The sequence below is a fragment of the Coenobita brevimanus genome, chromosome 86 (genome assembly GCF_032717465.1).
Source record: "Coenobita brevimanus isolate Jiangsu-jjx chromosome 86, ASM3271746v2, whole genome shotgun sequence".
Classification (NCBI taxonomy): domain Eukaryota; kingdom Metazoa; phylum Arthropoda; class Malacostraca; order Decapoda; family Coenobitidae; genus Coenobita; species Coenobita brevimanus.
Window position 1 is genome coordinate 22,124,201 of NC_137039.1, and position 23,305 is coordinate 22,147,505.

At 43.1% G+C, this 23,305-nt stretch overlaps 1 protein-coding gene and 1 non-coding gene across 2 annotated transcripts in view; both read left to right on the forward strand.

The window, feature by feature from the left end:
• TBC1D5 (TBC1 domain family member 5) overlaps nucleotides 1-23,305 on the forward strand; it is a 119,566-nt gene that overhangs the window by 89,766 nt on the left and 6,495 nt on the right. The window contains exons 14-15 of the mRNA XM_080280835.1: nucleotides 2,093-2,298; nucleotides 5,480-5,626. Of these exons, the coding sequence (XP_080136961.1) occupies nucleotides 2,093-2,298; nucleotides 5,480-5,626 (353 nt within the window). The remainder of the gene's footprint in view (nucleotides 1-2,092; nucleotides 2,299-5,479; nucleotides 5,627-23,305) is intronic.
• Nucleotides 19,284-19,402, forward strand: LOC145410867 (5S ribosomal RNA). The gene has a single exon (XR_013899320.1). It is a non-coding gene; the product is annotated as a 5S ribosomal RNA (ribosomal RNA).

Consider the following 23,305-nt stretch of genomic DNA (forward strand, 5'->3'; position numbering starts at 1 on the left):
CATAGAACTCGTTTTCTTTGCAGCCAGCCTGATAGAAAACCCTGTAAGATAAGAAGGTACTCCTACCTGGATCGAGTATTTTAAACCTAGGTGAGCGATTTCTCTATGAATTTTCGATGTTTCTCACCAAAAGCGGATGTTTGAGCCAAAAAAAAAAAGGTCCAAAAATGTCGGGACTGGGGCTTACCACTGCCCAGAAAATGTCGAGATGAGGGGGGTTACAGGCTCCAACATGCTTGCAGGTGTCGGCCTTGGTCACCTAATGGCGGCTCTCCATGCTGCACGATCCATTGCAGCCTCCCTGTTCAGTCCCTTAACCCTGAGGTCACACTTAATGACCTCGTCCCATGTCTTTCTCAGTCTACCCCTCGTAACACCACCCCCAATATTAACACTTCTCACCTTCCGCACCCAATTATCTTTCCCCTATCCTCTCCACATGTCTAAACCATCTCAATCTACCTCTCCTCATCACCCATCCTACCTCTCATCTCTTCCATCGTGAACCCAGCCCCCCTAGACCTTGGACGCAGGGACGCACTACACATCCACCTAATCATTGTCATTTCTGTATGTCTGAGCCGGCGAATATCCTCCTCCTTCACTGCCCAGGTCTCACAACCATACAGCATTACTCTCCTAACACATGCTGTATACAAGACCCCTTAGCACGTAGGGAGAGTCCTCTCAGTGTCAGGAGAGGCAAGAACTCCCTGAACTTCTTCCAACCACTTCTCACCCTAGCCACAGAGCTAGCTCCAGCCCCACCTCCAGCACACAACATGTCTCCCAAATAACAAAACTCTTCCACACACTCATGAGATTCACCGGCAAGTTCAATTCTTTCACGTCTGACAATCTCCACCTGCTCTCCCCTACACGCCATACACATAAAATCAGCATTATCTCGCAGTCTACCTCTGATACCACTACATCTCTTATGCACCTATTTGTCACAAACACCGCACAAGATGGAATTACTTCCCACGCTCTTGTGGCAAACTGCACATGACTACTCTCCCTCGTCTTTGACAGTACCGCCACCAACCCTAGATATCATCACTTTTGTTTTATCTGCATTTACCTTTAAGCCCTTGTGCCCCATACCATCTCTTCATTTCCTAAACCTTTCCTCTGCCTCCCTTTCATTCTCTGCAATCAACACCAAATCATCAGCATACAACTCCCACGGGAGTCCATTTCTAAAGTCACGTGAAAGGGCTTCAAGTACCATGATAAACAACATGGGACTCAAAATTGAACCCTGATGCACACCAACATTCACGGAAAACCCATCACTCAAATCTCCATTCACTCTTATCTGGGTGTGAGCACCCACATACATAGCCATAACCACCCTAACCAACCACTTCTCCAAGCCAAGCTTTCTCATTGCCCACTTTATATATAAATATATATATATATATATATATATATATATATATATATATATATATATATATATGCCATTTTTTCCAACCCTGAGTGTGTGTAACCTTCCCCATACCAAGAAGTGCTAGCCTGTGGTGCACTGCCTTACTTCCATTTCCCATTCCCATTTATTATTTTCAATTTTGTAAGTCTCTTGATTTGAACAGTGATATATAATCATGCCTAATGGATGCATTGCAGCAAGTAGGAGGAAAAAAAAGACCCAGTATGGTACTCTTCTGACAGAATTCCCAAAGGCACAAACAAGGTTGGGGGAAAAACTCACAGATTTTTAAAAAATCTGATTTAAATAAAAAAAACGATTTTTTTTATTTAAAAAAAAAAAAAAACGGTGGTTTTTTCCAACCCTGATTGATGATGAGAATGATTGATTGAATGATGATGATTGGTGATGGTGATGATGATGATGATGATGATGATGATAATTGATGAAAGATCATTGCTTAAAGGTTGGTTTTTGTATGTACAGAGCTGCCCAAATAGTTTTTGGAGAAGCTTTTTGCTTGTGATATAAATTACTTGAGCATCTTAGTATTTTGAGTTTAGCATGGAGGTGTTTGATTAAATTCTAATGACTGTACCTTACCTTTCTCCTGCCCAGATAAGGAACACTTAGAACTTATGAAAGCTACTCCCACAGTTTCCTTCACTTCTGTCCCTGGACAAAGTGACAAGCCAGTTGGAGGGTCAACAATGAAGGAGCTGTCCATTGTGCGAACCCAGTCAGTGCCTGCAGGAGGAATAAGGCCAAGAGTGGAGCAAAGAGTAACCCCGCAGGAACAGTCTTCAGATGATAGCGAGGATGAAATTTCAGACACAAAACCTTCCCTAGATAATCAGTCTGAAGTAAGGAAAATAGTTTGTATCAGTAAAATGCTGCTTTGGTTAACTACAGGTAGGGAGGCGGTGGCTCAATCGGTAGAGTGGTCGCCTGCAGTCATACCGGACCCAGGTTCAAATCCCAGCTGGGGCAGGGAACAGTTTAAGGATTTGAATTTCATAAGAGCAGACTATACTGATCTAGCAGAAGACTTTCCGACATGTAAAAATACCCCCGCTAATACCAACGCACCAGTCCTGTATGAGACGGCCCTAGCATGCATTCAAGGACGGTGGGTGTTAGTGCCAAAGTGGTGACATGTGGAGGTGTATGATATGAAGGAGGAATACTGGGCCTTGGGAGCAGGCTGTGAAGCCTATCCCCAGAGTTGGACACATAAAAATAAAAAAAAAATAAAAAAATGTAAGACTGTAGTGAATTATACGAGATGCTGTCCAAAGTTTTCTGGACTAATGCTGTATAAAACTGAAACCTCACCATAGCTCCTATTGGCTGCCATCACCCTTGAAGTAGTTTCCTTGTGCATTGATACGCTGGTCCCAGCGCTCCCTCCATTGCTGGAATGCTCCCTGGGAGTCCTTTTCAACGAGGGCTTCAAGAACTGCCAACTATTCTGCCTGGATGTCCTCATTGGTATCAAAACAACACCTTTTCAGCTTAATCTTCATTTTTAGAAACAGAAAGAAGTCACAGGGGCCAAATCCAGCAAGTAAGGAGGATGGGGGACAATAGCCATGTTGTTCTTGGCCAAAAACTGCTGGGTGTTGAGCACACTGTGAGCCGGGACATTGTCATGGTGCAGCAGCTAGTTGTCTCACCAAAGGTTGGAGCTTCGGCTCCTCACATCTTCACACAGTTGCTGCAAGACATCACAGTAGAAGTTGGAATTGACAGTGGCCAGCAGGGATGAATTCTTTGTGCACAATCCCTTTGATGTCAAAGAAATTTATCAGCATGCTCTTGACATTGCTTTTCACATGTCTGGCCTTTGTGGGTCCTGGTGAGGCTGTCCAACTAAGATTTTGCTCATCAAACACCCATTGAATCATTACCAGGGTTCAAACACTTACTGAATCATTGCCAGGGTCTCTGTTGCATTTTTCCTGAGATTTGCACAAAATTTGATGCAAATTCAATGTACCCTTTTTATATCCATCTCGAAAATTGCCAGACACATGCATGACAGCAAACAAATGAATGTCACTAATCCCCACGTCAGCCTATCTCTGCGCTGCATGGCACACTGACTCACAGTTCATGTTAGTACTGCCACCTAGAGGCGCATCACACTACTACAACCCATTTAGGAGTCGTGATCCCAGTCCGGAAAGTTTTGGATAGCACCTCGTATAAAGGCACTAAATGTTGTTATAAATCTCAGGAACAGGTAAGTTTCATTGGTTTATCAACTATTAGTGAATTGTGATACTCATTTACATATATTACTGGATTGATGTTCAGGTAGTCAGAGTCACTAGTAATCTTGGAGAAAACTCTGCTACTTTATTTATTGCATTGCTAGGAGATGGGAGGTTGCTTGACTAAATGATTGTATTAGGTATTGTTTGTAGTGCAATTCAAGATTCTCTGTTTTTCTTAATGAAGTAAAAGTATTGTGATACTGATAAAGCTATTCATGCTCAAAATAAGTCTAGCTAAGTTCTGAATTGGCATTCATGTAACAATCCATGAATCAGAAGTCTTTTAACATTCCAGTCAAAGCAAATCCTAAAGTTATACAGTAACATAATTGTATTACAGTGATAACTCATTGTAGATTTTAAGAAGATTTCTTTAAATCTATAATTTATATTGGAAAGTACTGGGTTTTAAAAAATCTGTTATTGATGAGAATAAATGTAACCCATGACTTGTGTCATAAAATGAAGTTTTAGAAAATATATGCAGTATTTGCTGTCTTCAGTCACTTTGATTAAGCTTGGGAAAAACTTCATAAATTAGATAATTGAAGGTTGGATAGCTGCTTCATTAACCCTTTCCCATCAAGAGTTCTTCTTGAGCTGAATAAAATTGTTTGAAGGCATCCTCAGGTTGAAGGGGTAATCAGAGAAGAGAGTCACAGATACAGCCTCGTTAGTGTTTGTGTTACATGAGTAACAGCTACTTGCAACAAGTTGGGTAACAGAGTTCCAACATCACATTGTGAATATACAAAGGGGAATGAGGGGGGGACTCCAGCCCCTTTGAATCCTCTTTAGTTGAGTTAAAGATACAGAAGTGCTTAAGAACTATCTGTCTATCTATCTATAGCCCGACGCCCTAATCCCGCAAAGGGTGGCCGCAGACAAAACGCCTCCAAGTCGCTCTGTCACCCACCATTTGACTACCCTCCCCCCAACTCACCCCCCCCTCCCTCATATACCTCTCAATTCCATCCCTCCACATCATCCTCGGTCTACCTCTCCCTCCCTCCATCTCACCTACATACACCCTCTTAGTCAGTCTTTCATTCTCCATTCTCTTCACATGTCCAAACCACCTCAGTGTATTTCTCCTAATCTTCTCAACCACATCCACATCCACCCCACAGCATTCCTTCACTTCTTCATTCATCAACCTGTCCCTCCACGTCACTCCACATGCTCCTCTCAAGTAACTCATTTCTACTGCTCTCACTCTTAACTTGTTCCCCTCTTGCAAGGTCCATGCCTCGCTTCCATATGTCAGGGTAGGGATCACAATACTATCATGCAGTGACTTCTTAACTTCCATACTCACCTCCCTATTTCTCATCACTGCTTTCAGTGTACCAACAACCTTCCTTCCCTGCTGTACCCTTTCATGCACTTCATCCCCCAAAGTTCCATCCTTACTCATCACACTACCCAAGTACTTGAATGCACTCACATTCTCCATATCCTCACCATCCAACCTCACCATCCAATTTCACAGGAACAGTGGACAAAGTTAAGATGATCATGGTCATGTTGAAAGTATTACAGCATCATACTGTATATTTTTTTGTTATCTCTGTGCAGAAACGAAAATTAATTCTGTTGTGTTGGTTCATACTGTAATATGTCCAGTTTTAAAAGGTCCCTGTCATCATCTGATAAGGTCTTTCTTTGCAGTACAGAGACTTATTTTCATGTCCTGTTATGTTAATGATTGTAGAAGCTGATCCTCAAGGACTTGAAAACTAGTCTGTGGTGTTTCTCTTTACAGGCTTTGAATGTGGAGGACCTGGCAGCAGTGTGTCTGGGTTGTGCCATGAACCTTTCCCATCACACTGCCGCTCTCAGAACCCGGCTGGAACAACTCAGTATTCAGCCAGATATCACTCTCAGGACTGCTCTTGATGGCATTGCAGAGGTCAGCCACCCTACACTAACCTTTTCATAGCAGTCTTGCTTTGTAAGCTGAATTAGATTAGTAGATTAGCTATTTTGTTTACATTGACACAGGTGGAAGAAGGTTGTGATTGTTCATCCATCCATCATCCAATCCTACGTTGCCCCATGAGGAGTGTAGTAGTCCCGGGCTAGGCAGTTGGTCCTGACATTTAAGATGAGAGTGACCAGCCTCACTCATCCCTGAGTGGCATTACATGAGCAGTAAACACCAAGCACCCCTTGGATATAAACCTTCACCGGCTCAGTCCAATTGTAGTGCAATAATTACCCACTAAACCACCAGGCGCCAAAATTTGGTCATATGGTTACTCCAATACTAAAATAATGGTGATTGAAGTGAGTGCAAGAAATATTGTGGTATAAGTCTGATGAGTAGACAGGATAGAGTAATAAGATTTGTGAAAGATATGAAGTAAGAATGTCTGTGAACACCTGAGCTGAAAAGAGCATGCTAAGATGGTATAGTAATGTGTTGTGTTAACAGAGTGATAAAAGGGTATATCAAAATGAAAATCAAGGTGAGAGGAGGCATGGTAGGCCAAGAAGGCGAATAGATGTCATAAATGAGTGTGTGTAAAAATGAGGGATTGAGGTACACTGCATATATATATATATATATATATATATATATATATATATATATATATATATATGGAGCCTCAGTGGTACAGTGGTAAAGTGTGCGTTTTCGTACACTGAAGAATGAGGGTTCGCGCCCCGCCAGGGTAATACTCTTTAGGAGCATTCTTCTGGCCACGTACTGCATTGGCGGACATCAAGGGTGCTGTGGTTGAACCAGTGTCACATACTATAAAGTATGCTTTGCACCCAGTCGGCTTGTGCGGGCCGATTACACTTGGTTCACAGGCTACACACACATCCAAAGCCACTCCAACACTACAATACACCTACAAGCATTTCTCACCCTACATACAATCTCAGCCAGACAGCCTAAGCCACTTGGTAGAGATACATTGGCTGTATCGTCCCCACTTTGGTTGGGATAGGCCGGTCCTGCAGTGGACACTCAAACAGCTGATGAGATGAGATGATATATATATATATATATATATATATATATATATATATATATATATATATATATATACACACATACATACATACATACATATATATACACTCAACCCTCGACTATCCCTCCCAATTGGTCCCGCTATGGCTGCGCTATAGCCGAAATCGTGATAGTCGAATTGAAGAACTTATGGTAATAATTCTAATTGGTGCCATGACCTCAATATTTACCCCTGAGATACCTTTTTTGTACCACATTAAATATAAAATAGTCTAAAAATTAGCATGTTTTATGATGTGATCACAATTCTTATAAATACCCCCTCACAGTTGATTCATTGATGTTATGTTTCTTCCCCACACTTTGCTTGGTCTCACCATTCTCTAAAAGTTTCACATTTCCAGTTTATCTGCATAACTTAGGTTCTGCCTCTTCTTTGTTTCCCTGCCAGGTGCCGCAGCATTATGTTGGGTGATGGTAGGGGGACAGGGAGGGGGTACATTGGCCATGGTCATATAATAAAAAAGGTTATTGTTCTCGATATCACTGTTCACAGTCTGAGGGCACGCACTTGAATGGTTTGTCGGGCAGGAGACTTGGTCGGGGGGTCAGTCAGCGCTCGGCTGGCGCTGACATCACACGACCAATCATGGAGTGAAGCTTTTGTTGGCTGGGCAGAGCACTGGAGCCTGGCCTTTTTGAAATTTTCGAACATTTGCGGTGCGCGATAGCAGGCATTTAGTGCATGATAAAGGTATTTGGGTAGTTTTTTATATAGGCGTGATAGCGAGATACGCTATAGTGGAACCCGTGATAGCCGAGGGTTGGGTGTACAGTAATCCCGCATATTTCGCGGTAGTTACGTTCTTGTAACCCCCGCGAAAAGTCAATTCCGCGAATACTCTATTAACAATTGAAAACTTGCACTTGTGTCCACCATGCTGCCCATCACACAGTCCATGTCCATACTGATTGCGAGACAATACGCCGTCAGACAATTCCCCGTCAAAACATGGACGATTCCCCTTTAGAACAATTCGCACCCTGGACGATTCCCCGCCATTCTATAAATATACTAATTAATACTTTCATCAATATACTTATTATTAATTAATCAATACTTTAATAACTATATTTCAGGGGGATCCAGTAGTCTATGTTCAGTAGCGTAGGTTCTGGATATTATTTATTGCACCTTTAGTCAATAATTAACTTGTTTCTTCCTTGCTGTAGTCGCCTTTGAATTATATTCTAGCGTCACCCATAGCTATCTTCAATAATGAAGGCGAATTGTTTTGTGTTTGTTGTGACCGCGAAATTGTCCCGAAACCTCCATACTCATCCCAAAATACCTTCGTACAAGATTGAAAGCACATACTCCATTATGAAGGAAAAACGTAAACACTGTACTGTAATACACAATTATCTACACATTTATTAACAAAACAGTATAAAATAAAAAGATGCATTAACTGGTGATAGCAAACACTCGCACGGTCATTTCTTAGCTTGTCCAGTGACACAATTTTCTCTGCTAAGGTCATAACTTGATCGTTTTGTCACTTTGGAGTTCTTACTAATTGTATTATTAGCCTTTGGTGAGGCTGGCTTACGTCCTGGGGCCATGTGGAAAGCAAGTGGGAGGCAAGAGGCTCATATCATAGTGTGGTTACAACCACAACAGCCACTTAAGGCAGTCAGGCGTGGACTGAAGAATGCGAGGCAGAGAGCAGTGTTGCCATATCCAAACGACGAAATTATGCTAGGGCAATGAAAAAATTATGCTAGATTGAGCATATTTGTTCCAAGTAAAAAATGAATTATGCTAACTTGAAGCTAAATGATAAAATTCTATACATATTCGTGCAACATATTAATTATATATTGTTTACTATGAAAATATTAAAATGAACCTACATACAGTAAGAGGATAAATATCGGTATCTACCCATACTGCTTTTTCCCACGAAACTTACGTTTTTCTGATGGATTTTGATGTGATTCGTTCGATTTTGAGCATCATTTCCGTCGGAAATAACCATTTTTTGAGATATGACCCCCCCCATCCCCCTGAAATAATGAGGGATCTTTGGGGAATCGGGGGTTATAGGGAGGGGGGGAAACACAGAAAATGGTCATTTCCGACTGAAATGAAGCTGAAAATTGAATGAATCATACCAAAATCCATCGGAAAAACCTAGGTTTCATGGGTAGTGTACAAAGCTCAAACTTATCCTAACCTAACCGAACCTAACCTAACAACCTAACCTAACCTAATCCAACCTAACCTAACCTAACCTAATCCAACCTAACCTAACCTAACCTAATCCAACCCAACCAAGCCCAAACTGAAAGTAACCAACTATTCAAACATCTTACCCTATTCGTCTCTCTCTCTCTCTCTCTCTCTGATTTGTAGCTTTTATAAAATTATTCTAAAAATATTCCATTCCATTCTAAATTATGCTAGAATGATTCTAAAACTTCTAATATGCTAAAAAATATTCCAGACTCGAAAATTTGATCAAAATTATGCTAAAAGAATAAAATTATGCTAGATATGGTAACACTGGCAGAGGGGCCACGGGAAAGGGACAGAGGGTGGCGTGAGTTTACCGCGCTACAATTGGAAGCTGCGGGAATTTCATTTTTTTTTTTTTTCTGTATATTCAAGGATATTTTTGTTGAACTTATTAATGCTAAGAAAATCCGCGAGAGGGCAAAACCGTAGACAAAAAATCCGCAAAAAATGCGGGATTACTGTATATATATACAGTGGTTTCTCGAATTTCGACAGTTTAGAATTCAATTAATCAAATTTCGATGCATTTTGGAGTGGTCTGCCTACCTCACGTTTTGATGCAAAGACGCGCATTTCGATGCACTCAGGGCCAGACTCCAACCAAAACAAGCAAAGATAATATTTTTGATGCAAACCAAAATGCTAGAAGTGAAGGAAAATTATAAGAAAAGTATGAGCCTAACCTAACATCGTATGTGACATGTGTCAAGAAGAGAATGAAAATCAGCATCATTTATTCATATGTGGAGCACACGATGATAAGGTTCCGAGACAATTCACTGTCAAGTCAATTCGCCGTCAGATAATTCACCGTCAAAACATGGACAATTTCCGAACAGGACAATTCGCGCTCTGGACTATTCCCCGTCATTCTATAAATATACTTACAGTATTATTAACTAATCAATACTTTAATAACTCGAAGATATAACAAGAGAAATTAAAGAAAAGATTCAATAATAGGAATACTAAAACAAAATGAATTACAGGTGGTAACAAATACAGTAGGCAGAATACGGAATTGAAGAGAAGTACAGTAATTTTGAATATAAGGAGCAACATAGAAATGAACAATAGAGACTGAGAAAAAAAATAAAGTCATGCTGTTTAAGGACAAGAGCTCCCGGATGGCGGTAGGCACCAACAACAACAAGCCATGTGCAAGGTGATGTTCTGTTGTCGACAGCCATCTTGCGACTGTCCTGCCAGCAGCCAGCCCTCTCCAGACAAGTGCCGCACTTTCAGCATGTACCTGCCACGTGTGGACATGCATTTTACTGCAATTTGGTTGTATGTATTTTCTTTGTATTTTTGTCGTAACTTGCCTGTTTCAAGATGGCAAGCAAGAGTGGTTCTTTGGGTAGCAGTGGTAATGGACAAGGGCAGCCTGGCACCTCTAAATCTTGCAGCCGAAGGAGAAATGACAATACAGGAAAGGGCAGAAAAACACCAAGTATACACTTGCTGACATTATGGCAATACAATGCAGAACTACAGTTACTTAACCACAGTTATAGTTCGTAAAGTTTACAGAGGGTGTGGGCAAAAAATCATGATTTTATGTAGTTAGGTTCGGAAACCCTGGACCCAAACTAATTTTTCCCATAAGAAGTTCAGTTTAAATTTCGATGGTTTGAATTTCACGGTGATTTTTAGGTACCCATGCCCATTGAAATTCGAGAAACCACTGTATATATATATATATATATATATACACACACAGTGGAAAGACGAGAGGAAGGAGTAGTTGCAAGGAGAGTGGAAAGGTTACAAGAGGATGAGAAAAAGGCAGAGTATAAGAGAGAAGTGGAGGAACGATTGGGCAAATATGAATTGGAGCAGATGGGAGACATGGAAGGTGTGTGTAAGATATTTACAGAAGAAATATGTGCAGCATGTGATGTGGTGTGTGGAAGGAAGAGAAGACGGAGGGCGGTGCAAGGAACAGCGTGGTGGACTGAAGAGGTGAAACAGGCTGTGGCACAAAAGAAGAAAGCATACAATGAATGGGTGAGAAATAGGGGCGTGGAAGAAGTTGAGAGGCAGAAGAGAGAGTTATATGTGGAAAGGAAGAGAGAGGTGAAAAGATTAGTAAGAGAGAGTAAGAAGAGAGTGGATGAGGAATTTGGAAGGAATTTGAGTGTAAAGTGAAGGGACTGTAAGAAAATGTTCTGGAGAGAAGTGAAAAGAGTAAGACAGGGTGGAAGTGAAGTTAGCAGGGGAGTGAAAGATAAAAATGGTAGATTACTAGTGGAGAAGGGAGAAAAAGTGAGCATATGGAGAGAACACTTTAAGGAATTGTTGAACGTAGAGGATGGAAGTAATGCGAGTATAAGTGGCTGGGTAATGGCTGGGAGAAGGAGGGAGGTGAGAAGACAGGAAGAAATCAGTAGGATAGAAGTTGTGGAAGCAATGAAGAAAGTCAAATCGGGGAAAGCCCCAGGAATTGATGGAGTGTGTGGTGAAATGCTGAAGCATGGGGGAGAGATAGTAGTAGAATGGATGTGGAAGATGTGCAGATTGGCCTGGGAGGAAGGTAGAGTCCCGGAGGATTGGAAGTCAGGTATAATTATTCCCTTGTACAAAGGAAAAGGGGAAAAAGAAGTGTGTGGTAATCATAGGGGCATTTGTCTTCTTAGTATAATAGGAAAAGTGTATGGTAGGATACTTATAGACAGAGTTAGAGAAAGAACAGAGAAATTAGTTGGAGAAGAACAGGGAGGCTTTAGGAAGGGAAGAGGTTGTGTAGATCAGATATTAATTCTTAGATCTTTAGTGGAAAAGTTTCTAGAGAAGGGAAAGAAGTTGTATGCGGCTTTCATGGATTTGGAGAAAGCATATGACAGGGTGGATAGACAAGGATTGCGGAAAGTGTTAAGAATATGTGGAGTAGATGGGAAGTTGTTGAATGCTGTGAAGAGTATGTACGATGGTGTGAAGGCTGCAGTGCATGTGGATAGTGAACTAAATGAATTTTTCTCTTTGAAAGTTGGTTTGAAACAGGGATGTGTCATGTCTCTATGGTTGTTCAATCTGTACATGGATGGGGTAATAAAAGAGGTACAAGGTAGGGTAGTGGATGTTGGAATGGCCCTGGTGAGAGAGGATAGTGTTTGGAAACTCCCTGTACTGTTGTTTGCAGATGATACTGTGTTGTTGAGTGAAGACGAAGGGGAGCTGCAAGGCTTGGTGGATGAGTTTGAGAGAGTGTGTAAGAAACGGAGCCTAAAGGTGAATGTAGGGAAGAGTAAAGTGATGGTCTTTGAGAGAGGTGAAGTTAGTGAATGTACAGCGAGGTTAGATGGTGAGGAATTGGAAAATGTGAGTACGTTTAAGTATTTGGGCAGTGTGATGAGTAAGGATGGAGGTTTGGAGGGTGAAGTGCTTGAAAGGGTACAGCAGGGAAGAAAGGTTGCTGGTTCCTTGAAAGCAGTGATAAGAAACAGGGAAGTGAGCATGGAAGTGAAAAAGTTACTACATGACAGTATTGTGATACCAACTCTAACGTATGGAAGTGAAGCTTGGACGTTGTTGGAAGGGCACAAGTCAAGAGTGAGAGCAGTGGATATGAGTTATTTAAGAGGAGCCTGTGGAGTCACATGGAGAGACAGGCTGACGAATGAGGATATAAAGGAGCGTTGTGGTGTTGATGTGGATGTGATAGGAAGCGTTATGAGGAGCACACTGAGGTGGTTTGGCCATGTGGAGAGGATGGAGGGTGAAAGACTGACGAAGAGAGTGTATGTGAGTGAGGTGGAGGAGGGAAGAGGGAGGGGGAGGCCGAGGATGAGATGGAGGGATGGGGTGGAGAGGTATATGAGAGAGGGGGGTGTGATTTGGGAGCAGGGCAGTGAAATGGCGGGGGACAGGGTGACTTGGAGGCGATTTGTTTGTGGCCACCCCAAACGGGATTGAGGCGTCTGGCAATAGATAGATAGATAGATATATATGTGTACAGTAAAACCTCTATATAATGAACTTCAGTAGTCTGAAATTCACTTTTATCGGACTTGAGGAGCTACCGGACTAAATTCCTATATATCGGAAAAAGTCTGATAAAGCCAGAAGCTGTCTGAACTGCCTAATCACTTCAGCTATATTCACCACAATAAAGTAAATAAAAGACATGTTTATCAGTGTACAGTACAGTATTATTATATATATTATACCATTTGTTTAATGTAGTGAAGTTATAACACAGTACAGCACTGCAGTCTTAGTCAAAACAGTTTAAAAACCATTCATGTGATACGGACTAATGTCTGATATATAGGAAGAAGTCCGGATTAGCAGGGGGATGTCCAGATGTCGCATTTATCAGCATTTCGCATTTTTCGGAATGGTTTGGGCCCCAATTAGTCCGTTATAGTAAGATCTTACTGTGTATATATATATATGTATATGAATACAGTAATCCCTGTAAGACCTGGACGCCCAAGTCCTGGACATTTTGGGCTCGGGTCCTCGGACACACACGCGCACACACACATACAGTTATGCAGTTATGCAAGTCTGTTTGCTGATGATGCAAAGATCTTGAGGAAGGTAGAGGTTGAGGAGGATTGTAAAATGCTGCAGGAGGATCTGGATAGGATGCACAAATGGAGTCAGATGTGGGAAATAAAATTCAATGCAAAAAAATGTAAAATTTTGGAAATGGGAAAAAGTACCAAGAGGCCATCATTGAATTATTTGATGGGTAATGAACCAGTCACAAAAGTGAGAGAAGAGAAAGATTTGGGAGTGCAGGTCCAGGACAGTTTGCCACCAGAAAAACACATTAACAAGACAGTTAGAGAGACGTATAAATTCCTGACTAACCGAAATACAGTATAAGAGTAGCTTTTCAATATATGGATGAGGAGATGTTGAAGAAATTGATAGTGGCCATGATACACCCCAGGTTAGAGCATGCAGCAGTAGTGTGGTCCCCACACAAAAAGAAAGATATAAACAAGATTGAGAGAATACAAAGAACAGCAACCAAAATGGTCCCCAGTCTGGCAGATGTCGTACAGATAGAGGCTGGAAAAACTGGATTTGCCTTCCTTAGAAGAAAGGAGAAAGAGAGGCGACATGATTGCAGTGTGCAGGACCATGATGGGAGTAGATAAAATTGACAAAGAAGATATGGGATAAGAGAGTAACAAGAGGACACGGAATGAAATTGAAGAAGCCAAGCTGCTTGAAAGATATCAAAAAATATAGTTTTCCTTATAGATGTATAGACCTGTGGAACAGCCTGGACAAAGAGATCGTCCAGGCTAAAAACTTAAACAAGTGTAAAGCTAAATTTGACTTACTGAGAAACAGAGACGGGACCCCACGAGCATAGCTCATTTCCTGTATATCACAGTTAGGTAAATACACACACACACATACACACACACACACACACACACACATACACACACCGCTCGCTGGTGCAGTGGTAATGCTCTCGCTTGCCAACTGGTGGACGGGAGTTCGCGCCTCGCTCAGGTTGCGAAAAGTTTCACTGACGAAGTGGGTGGTTACTGTCCCCCTTGAGCAAGGGGACGGGTGTGTGCGTGTGTGAAGGTCACAGCCTTGCCCTTAGATCGGACTATATGAGCTCTCAGCTCCCTTCCGGGAGGGTAAAAGCTGACGATCACGACCATCAAGTGATCCTGACCGACCCGGTGAATTACACAAAATGTTTTCAACTCTACTTTGAATTTGCCGTGCAGTGACAAGCAGCTGTGTTTTGGCGCATAGTTCTGCCGACGTTCGCTAGAGCAGCTCTTCATCCTCCCCAGTTTCTGCCTACCTACTGTCATGACTGCAAGCTCATCGCCATGGCTTCTCACGTTCTCATGTTTGTGAATAAACTGTGAATAAACTGCAATACCTTGCCACTAGACCGCATGGGAATTTACAGTGTTCTGCAGTGTTAAGAAATTAGAATTCCGAGCACAAAGGATTAAGTGCAGAGTGCAACACTGGCGTGTTGCAACTGGCATGGTGCAAGTAAGAACAGAATGTGCAGTGTTAAACAATTATAATTCACAGTGCAAAGGAATAAGTGCAGCATAACACTGGCTTACTGTTCGTGCTTCAAGTGCACCTTCACCACTGTCTGAGCCATAGAGGAGGGGGGTTAATCTTTGTGACAGCCACAGACATGTCATAAGTACCCTGTACACTTCTAAATATTTTCCACTCTCACTTCTAATTTCTCATTCTCTGGTTCCTTTTCATTTATTTCATGGTTTCTGTCCTTTATTTGTGTGCATATGGTCTTAAGTACGTGCTTTGCATGTCCGGTAGGGAGTTATTTTGGTGGCTTTCAAAGTTAGGTTGGGTTCAGGTCTATAAGTACCTGTCCAGGGGCATTTTTCCCAAGTCCCAGACAAAACCAAGTCTTGGACATGCCTTTGACTCAGTTATGTCAGATCTTGGAGGGATTACTGTATCTATCTATCTATCTATCTATCTGTACACACACACTATATATATACAGTAATTCCTCTACTGTCCGATGCAATAGAGCCAAAAGCATGTCCGGAAAGTGGTCCCGTCCGGAAAGTGGGCCTCAACCTCCTGGACCTGTACTTATGGACCCTAACCTACCCTGACTCAGAAAAACACCTATACAACTCCCTACTGGACATGCATAGCACCTATTTAAGACCCAATTCACACCAATAAGGGAAATAATAGACTGAAATAAATGAAATAAAAAACAGAGAATGAGGTTTTAGATGTGAGTTTATACAATATTAAACATTCTGGGTACTTACAACAAGTCCCTGGCTCCTGGACTGGTACTTATGGACCCTAACCTAGCCTAACTCAGAAAAACACCTCCCTACTGCACATGCATAGAAATAAGGGACATAAAAGAGTGAAATGAGGTTTTAGAGGTAAGTTTGGAAAATACAGTACAATATGAAACATTCTGGGTACTTACAACAAGTCCCTGGCCATCTCAGTGAATAACCCGCCTCCTCTCAGACTCTGACAGTAAAAAGGAGTACCTGAAGCACCTGCAGTACACTGTACATGAAATAATGCACTGAACTTAGTCATTTGCACTCAGAATTCCAGTCTCTTAAGACTGCGCACTCTAGTCTTACTTGCACTTCATTGCACCTTAACCCTTTAACCGCGGGTGTCATCCCAGAATGACATTGCAAAAACTGGACCAAACCGCGGGTGTCATTCTCGAATGTTTGTGAATATTTTGAATACTGCACGTTTTTTCCGTGCGCCAATTGTTTCAAGGGAGAGTAGCTATTAAGTTCTTTCACTCCAGCTGACCCCTACCTCCCCCCCCCCCCCGGGCCCCCACCTCCCACCCCCAGGGCCCCTCACCCCACCCCTGACCAAACACGCATCAGTATCTGTCCAGCTGTGTGAGTGACAACACTGCTGATGTGGCAGTGAAGTGCGGGCAATTACAGTGCCTTTTACCTGCCTCAGTGAACACAGAGTGGGTGTTTATCGTATGTCCAGTGTTCATATATGTTTATAGTATTATTATCAGAATGAGGTTGGCATTTGGTAATGGTGTGTGAGTGAAGGTAATGGTGTGTGAGCGAAAAATAGTGATTTTAGATCGCTCACTTCTAATGGCACTGCCCATCCAGTGATAGTCAATGAAATCATGAAACCTACATCATTGCAAAGCCGAAGGTTAGTACTTTCTAATGGTACCACATTTTTCGCTCTAGATTTATTCTGTGCAGAGTTATAAAGGTTTAAAGTTTGTTTACATTTTGGCTGGAACCCCCGCGGGAGAGGCCAGTCGGGGCAAAACAATGCCCACGGTTAAAGGGTTAATGAAATAAGTGTTGCACTCTGCACTTAAGTCTTTCCACTCTTAAATCCATTTTCTTAACACTACACACTCTTGTCTAATTTGCGCTCCATTGAATGTCAATAAAATCAGTGTTGCTTTCTGCACTTCAGTCTTTGAACTCAGAATTTTACTTTCTTAACACTACCACTGTTTTTTTTCACTGCACAACACTGTAAATTCCCGTGTGGTCTAGTGGTGAGTTCTTGCTGTTTATTCACTGTCAGAGTCTGAGAGTAACTGATGCAGGTGGCCTAGGGGTGCGTCGCTGGGTCGTGGTGATGGACTTCCCACTGCAGACAACTCTGAAGAGAGGTGCAAACTCACGTTCAGTAGTGACTCCACCGTGGCTGATGTGCTGGGCTGTGGCTCGGAGGATGAGGGCCTGTCCTGGGGAGGCAATGCTGTGGAGCCAGGGCTGGGCACAGCAGGGGTCATGGGTCTGAAAAGCTGTCAGTGATTGATTGACGCAAGGAACAACGATTTTGGTGATTAATGATGTGCTGCCTCAAAGTGCGCACTTCCTCCACAAGTCCCAAGGGCCCCATCTCCCTGTCACAGTCCGGGTGTTCCAGGTAGTCGAGAGCGAACTCTACGTGTTCCCGGAGTGCGCTCAGCTTGGGGATGGCTGGAGTAGTGTCACGAAGAGAGGATTCCGCATCATCGTCACCATCCGCGTCGGAATCTTCAAGCTGGGTACTGACACCTGCAACTGAAGTTGCAATCTCGATATCGGACATGGTCTGATACCCAGGATCGCCCTTGTCGTCATCCAACCACTCACGCACTTCGTCCACATCAACATCATCGCCGTGCGCATGTAGACATGCATGGAAGTCATCCACGTCAAAACCTAGGAAATCATGCTCCACATCCGTTCCGAGAAGCAGACGAGACCAACCATTTTCTAGAGTCTTGACAGGGACTTCCTTCCATGCATTGGCCCAGTTGTAGATTGCAGACTTGATGTTGTAGCAGCGAAGGTTTTCCAATGTCCGCTGGCCTCGCTTGTCCCGTCCCTCCCTGCGCTCGTCCTCGTCCTCGAGAACAACCATCACCTTGTCCAGGAACTTCCTTCGGTACAGCCTCTTCATTGCCACGATCACTTCTTGGTCCATTGGTTGGATAAGAGCAGTCGTATTAGGTGGCATAAACATGCACCTAATGCGCCCATTCTCAGCCATCAAGTCCTTGTCGAACGGGTGGGCACGTACATTATTGTGGAGAAGGAGGGCCTTTACCTGGTCGCGCAGGATTCCCAGTGTCTTCATAATTGATGACCTCCTTGATGAAATGGCGGTGGAACCAGTCTTTGAAGATCTGGGCAGTGAATCATGCCTTCAAAGAATGGTACCAAGTGACAGGAAGGACATCCATCGCCCCACAGAGACACTGAGGCTGCTTTGCACGGCCAACAATAATGGGCTTAAGCCGGTGCATGCCGTTAGCATTGGCACAACACAAAGCAGATATCTGTTGCTTGGAGAGCTTGCAGCCAGGTACACGCTTCTATGTCTCCTCGGCTAGAGTGTTCGTTGGCAAAGAGCGATGGAATAAACCAGTTTCATCAGCGTTGTAGACTTGACCGAGAGTGAGGCCCTCCCTGTCAATCAAGCCCTTCACCTTGTGCCAAATCTCCTCTATTTCATCCTCGTTGGCGTCCAAAGCTTCGCCATGGGACTTACGGTTGGTAAGGCCATGTTGTAACTTGAACATGAAGAGCCAACCCTCAGATGCCTTGAAGTCTGGGGCATCATGAAGCCTTGCGAACTTCTCAGCAGCAGCCTTCAGCTCCGTGCCACGCACCAGCACACCAGCAGCGTGTTGCTGTTGATACCAAATCAACGTGGAGTGGTCAACTTCAGCATACCGGGGGGTAAACATCATCTTCCTCTCCATGTTACATTTGTTCTTTGACAAGAAGTCAGCCGTGTACTGCATGAGTTTGTCACGGGATCTCTTGATATCAAACAAAGTAGATCGGGCCAGGTTGAATTCATGGAGGATGCATGAGGTTGACCATCCCGCTTCCACCTTGTCCAATATCTCCCTCTTCTTCTGCAGAGTCAAAATCATTCTGTTCCTCTTCTCAGCCAGCGGGGCCATCATCACACACACTAACAAGAGGCAGGAGAGCCTGCAACAGGTAGGGCACCACCACAAAAGCAAGCACGTGGGCGGCCATGATGACGAGCATGCGCTCACAGCAGGAGACGGGCGGTAAGTGGGGAGGATGCAGGGGCGCTCTAGTGGACGGCAGCAGAACTACACACCAAAACACAGCTGGTTTGCGCCGCGCGCGCTGAGTTCAAATTATGGGGGGGAAAAGTCAGATTTTCTTCTAATTTTTTGCGATTTTGGGGCAATTTTGGGAAAACTGAATCCCGGGACCAAAATGTCTGGTAAGTGGGGTGTCCGGAAAGTGGGCGTCTGGATAGTACGGGGATATATATATATATATGGCCAACAGCCATACCACGTTGAGTACACCGCTTCTCATCCGATCAGCGAAATTAAGCAACGTTGGGTCTGGTTAGTACTGGGATGGGTGACCTCCTGGGAACACCAGATGCTGTTGGCTTAACGTTCTCCCTACGTGTCAAGTGGGGTTGGTGGAGGATTAGTGCCCCTCCCTGTAAAACAATTAACTCTAAGCCCTTGGCTACCCCGTTTGGGATTCATGGCGTCTGGCAGTGAATGAATGAATGATATATATATATATATATATATATATGCACACACACACACAGTAATCCCTCCACTGTCCGATGTAATAGAGCCAAAGGCATGTCCGGAAAGTGGGCCCCTGGCTCCTGGACTGGTACTTAGGGACCCTAACCCAGCCTGACTTTGAAAGCCACCTAAATAACTCCCTACCGGACATGCATAGCACTTATTTAAACCTATTTAAGACCCTATTCACACCAATAATGGACATACAGCATGAAATAAATGAAAAGAAACCAGAGAATGAGGAATTAGAAGTGAGTATGGAAAATACTTAGGCCTAGCAGTGTACAGGGTACTGTACTAACAGCACGTCTGTGGCCACCTCCTCTAACTCTCTAAGGCTCTGGTAGTTTTGAAAATGCTCTTGAAGCACGTATAGTAATCCAGTGTTGTGCTACACTTACCCCTATCCCGTAAAGGGGTGAGCGTAAATTCTAGCTGTGGTGCGTAACTCTTGCTTGAAAGCTTTCAGGACAGTCCCGTAGAGATATTTTACCTCTAACGCTCATAGGAAAGTTACTATTCATCATAGAAAGGCCACTTTGGTCTCATTTTGGAGATGAAGACATTTGCTCTGTCGTACATTGTTCAGAAAGACAATTTATACAAAATAAAATGCAAAAAAAGTGAGTAGAAGTTAGCTGACATGCTAAAGAGTTACACTGTCCTTTAAAAAATATTCGCCTCAAAAAAACTATTTAAGAAGTAATAATATTTTTTGCTTCAATACGTAGCAGAATAAATTTCCTTTCCAGCAATGCATTATTTGTTGTAATTTCTTAAATAATAACGCTGCATATATACGTGAGAAAAAGGAGCATAAGTGTTTGGCGGGAAGTTAAGAGGTGTAAATCCTACCTGTGAGGAACCTCACACCACACTGAGCCAGGCAAACCAAGTGAGAACGCACGCACCAGCTGTGGCAGGCTTAGCGCCACCCACTTTTGCCTATCATCCAACAAAAATATCGACTCCCTAAATATTTCTTTAGAGCTTACATCGGATGACGGGCAAAGTTGTCATACTGACGTCAGAGGTTGACAAATGCATGACGACCCAGGTCGTCATTGGTAAGTCTAAGGGTTAATTCTTTGCACTGTGAGTAATAATTGTTTAACACTGAAAATTCTTCTTAATTGCACCATGCCAGTTTCAACTGCCAGTTTCAACTGCCACTTGGCACTCCACACTCACTCCACACTTAATCCTTTGCACTCTAAATTCTAATTTCTTAACACTGCACAACACTGTAAATTCCCATGTAGTGTAGTGGTGAGATATTGTTGTTTATTCACTGTTTATTCTTAAAAAACGAGCACATGTGACATCCACTGCAATGGAGGTCTTCCCTGAATGAAGTTTAGACAGTAACTGGGGACAGGGTTGCCAGATCTGAACTCGGCCACATTACCAATCTCCTCAGTTTTCATTACCAAATTTAACTTTTCATTACCAATTTCTTAGAGGAAGCATTTATTCTTCACACATCACACATACAACATAAACATCCTTCAGTTAAACATAGATGGCATAAACACCAAAAACAAGAAATCACACAATTCATCAAACAACAGAACATACACATTGCCATCTTACAAGAAACAAAACTACACAGAGCATAGAAAACACCGACATTTCATAACTTCACCACCATTCAACATGACCGGGCCGACGGCAGTGGTGGTGGACTCATCACCCTGGTACACAAATCCATGAACTTTGCAGATACCAGTGCACACACAAAGTCACTTCTCCCCCCACGTGACACCACAACAGAAATATAATCAGTTAAAATACGCACTGGTAACAAATCACACATAACAATCGCTAACACATACATTTCCCCCCCAATTGTCCCGCACAGTACCACACAGTTACTCCCCACAGACACACCACATCACTAACATACCCAACATCATCCTGGGTGGTGATTTCAATGCCAAGTCGTCGGCCTGGCATGTCAACAACCCTGACACAGACAGAGGGCTGGTACTACAATCCCAGACAGATCATCTTTTCATACTGAACAATCTAGATCAACATACCCATATCCCACACCGAGTCCTCTTCCTTCCATCATCTCCAGACATCACAATCTGCTCCCCAAACCTCACCCCCACTACATCATGGAGAGTGGTCAAAACCCTAGGTTCTGATCACCTCCCAGTCATCATCACTACCAAAACCAGAATCACCCCAGCTGGCCACAAACACACATACACTAATTATAAGAGAGCCAACTGGGAGGCCTTTGTAACTGAAACAGAACAACATTTCGAAACACTAAACAATACACCCATCACAAACATCAACACTGCTGTGCACACTTTCAATACAATTATACAAAACACAGACAAAAGACACATCCCTAGAGGCAGCAGAAAGAGACACAACCCCAACTTCACACCAGAAATTCAAGGCCTCATCAGACAACAGGACACACTGCGACACTCCTCAACACCCCATACACAAGACACCGTACAACAAATACAAGAACTCAACACTCAGATAAACAATAAAATATCAGAACAGCAAACACTAAACTGGAAAAATTACTTCCAAACACTTGACCACAAAACAAACATCAGCAAACTCTACAAAACACTAAACAGCATCACACTTTCCAACAGCAGCTTCACACAATCACATGCTGCCATCACAACAACAGACACCATACCCTCAAACAAACAACAAGCAAACACTCTCATCAATCACTTTTCACAAGTCAGCCATCTAAACCCCCATCCCAAGGACCAACGTATCATCCGGCGTAAGAGACAGTTCCCCACAGACCCAGACTACGCACCTTTCACTTACAGCCAGACGAAGCACCTCATTAAGAGCCTCAAGCACTCATCTGCCTGTGGACCAGACAACATAAGCAACATTCACCTTAAACACCTAGGACCACAAGGCATACAAGCACTCACCAACATATCAGACTACAGCTACTCACTCAACGTAATACTCAACATCTGGAAGCATGGCCATATCATCACTATCCCTAAACCCAACAAAGACCCCACGTTACGCTCCTCACACCGCCCCATCACATTCCTCTGCACCCCGTCCAAAGGCACTGAACGACTAGTATTACAACTAGTCACACCTCACATTCCCCTAGCCCAGTCACAACGTGGCTTTAGGCCACTACACTCCACAAACACCCTTCTTACAGACCTTACACAGAGAGTTTTTGATGGCATGAATTCAGCTAGGCCACCACACAGAACACTCCTAATCACACTAGACATTAGCAAAGCTTTTGATGCCATCCCCTGCCAAAACCTCACAAACAAAATACTCAACACAAACATGCACAATAACACAAAAAGATGGCCGGCAAACTACTTAGCAGGCAGATGTGCACACGTAACATTTGCCGGTCAGTCTTTGAACATCAGAAACTTCACAAATGGCGTCCCCCAAGGGTCTGTTTTGTCCCCTACACTCTTTAAGCTATACATGCACAACATACCCACACACCACAGATACACATAGATGATACAACACTTACATGTACGCACCAAAACGCAAACACAGCTGCACACATCATTCAACCTTACCTCAACACACTACATGAATGGTTCACCACAAACAGGCTCAAAATAGCCCCAGCCAAATCTACAGTGACCCTTCTCACAAACTGGACAGCAGAACACAGTCACATTCCACACCTCACCATAAACAACATTCCCCTACCACACACACACACACACATACAAAATCCTTGGTGTATAATACATCAGTGTCA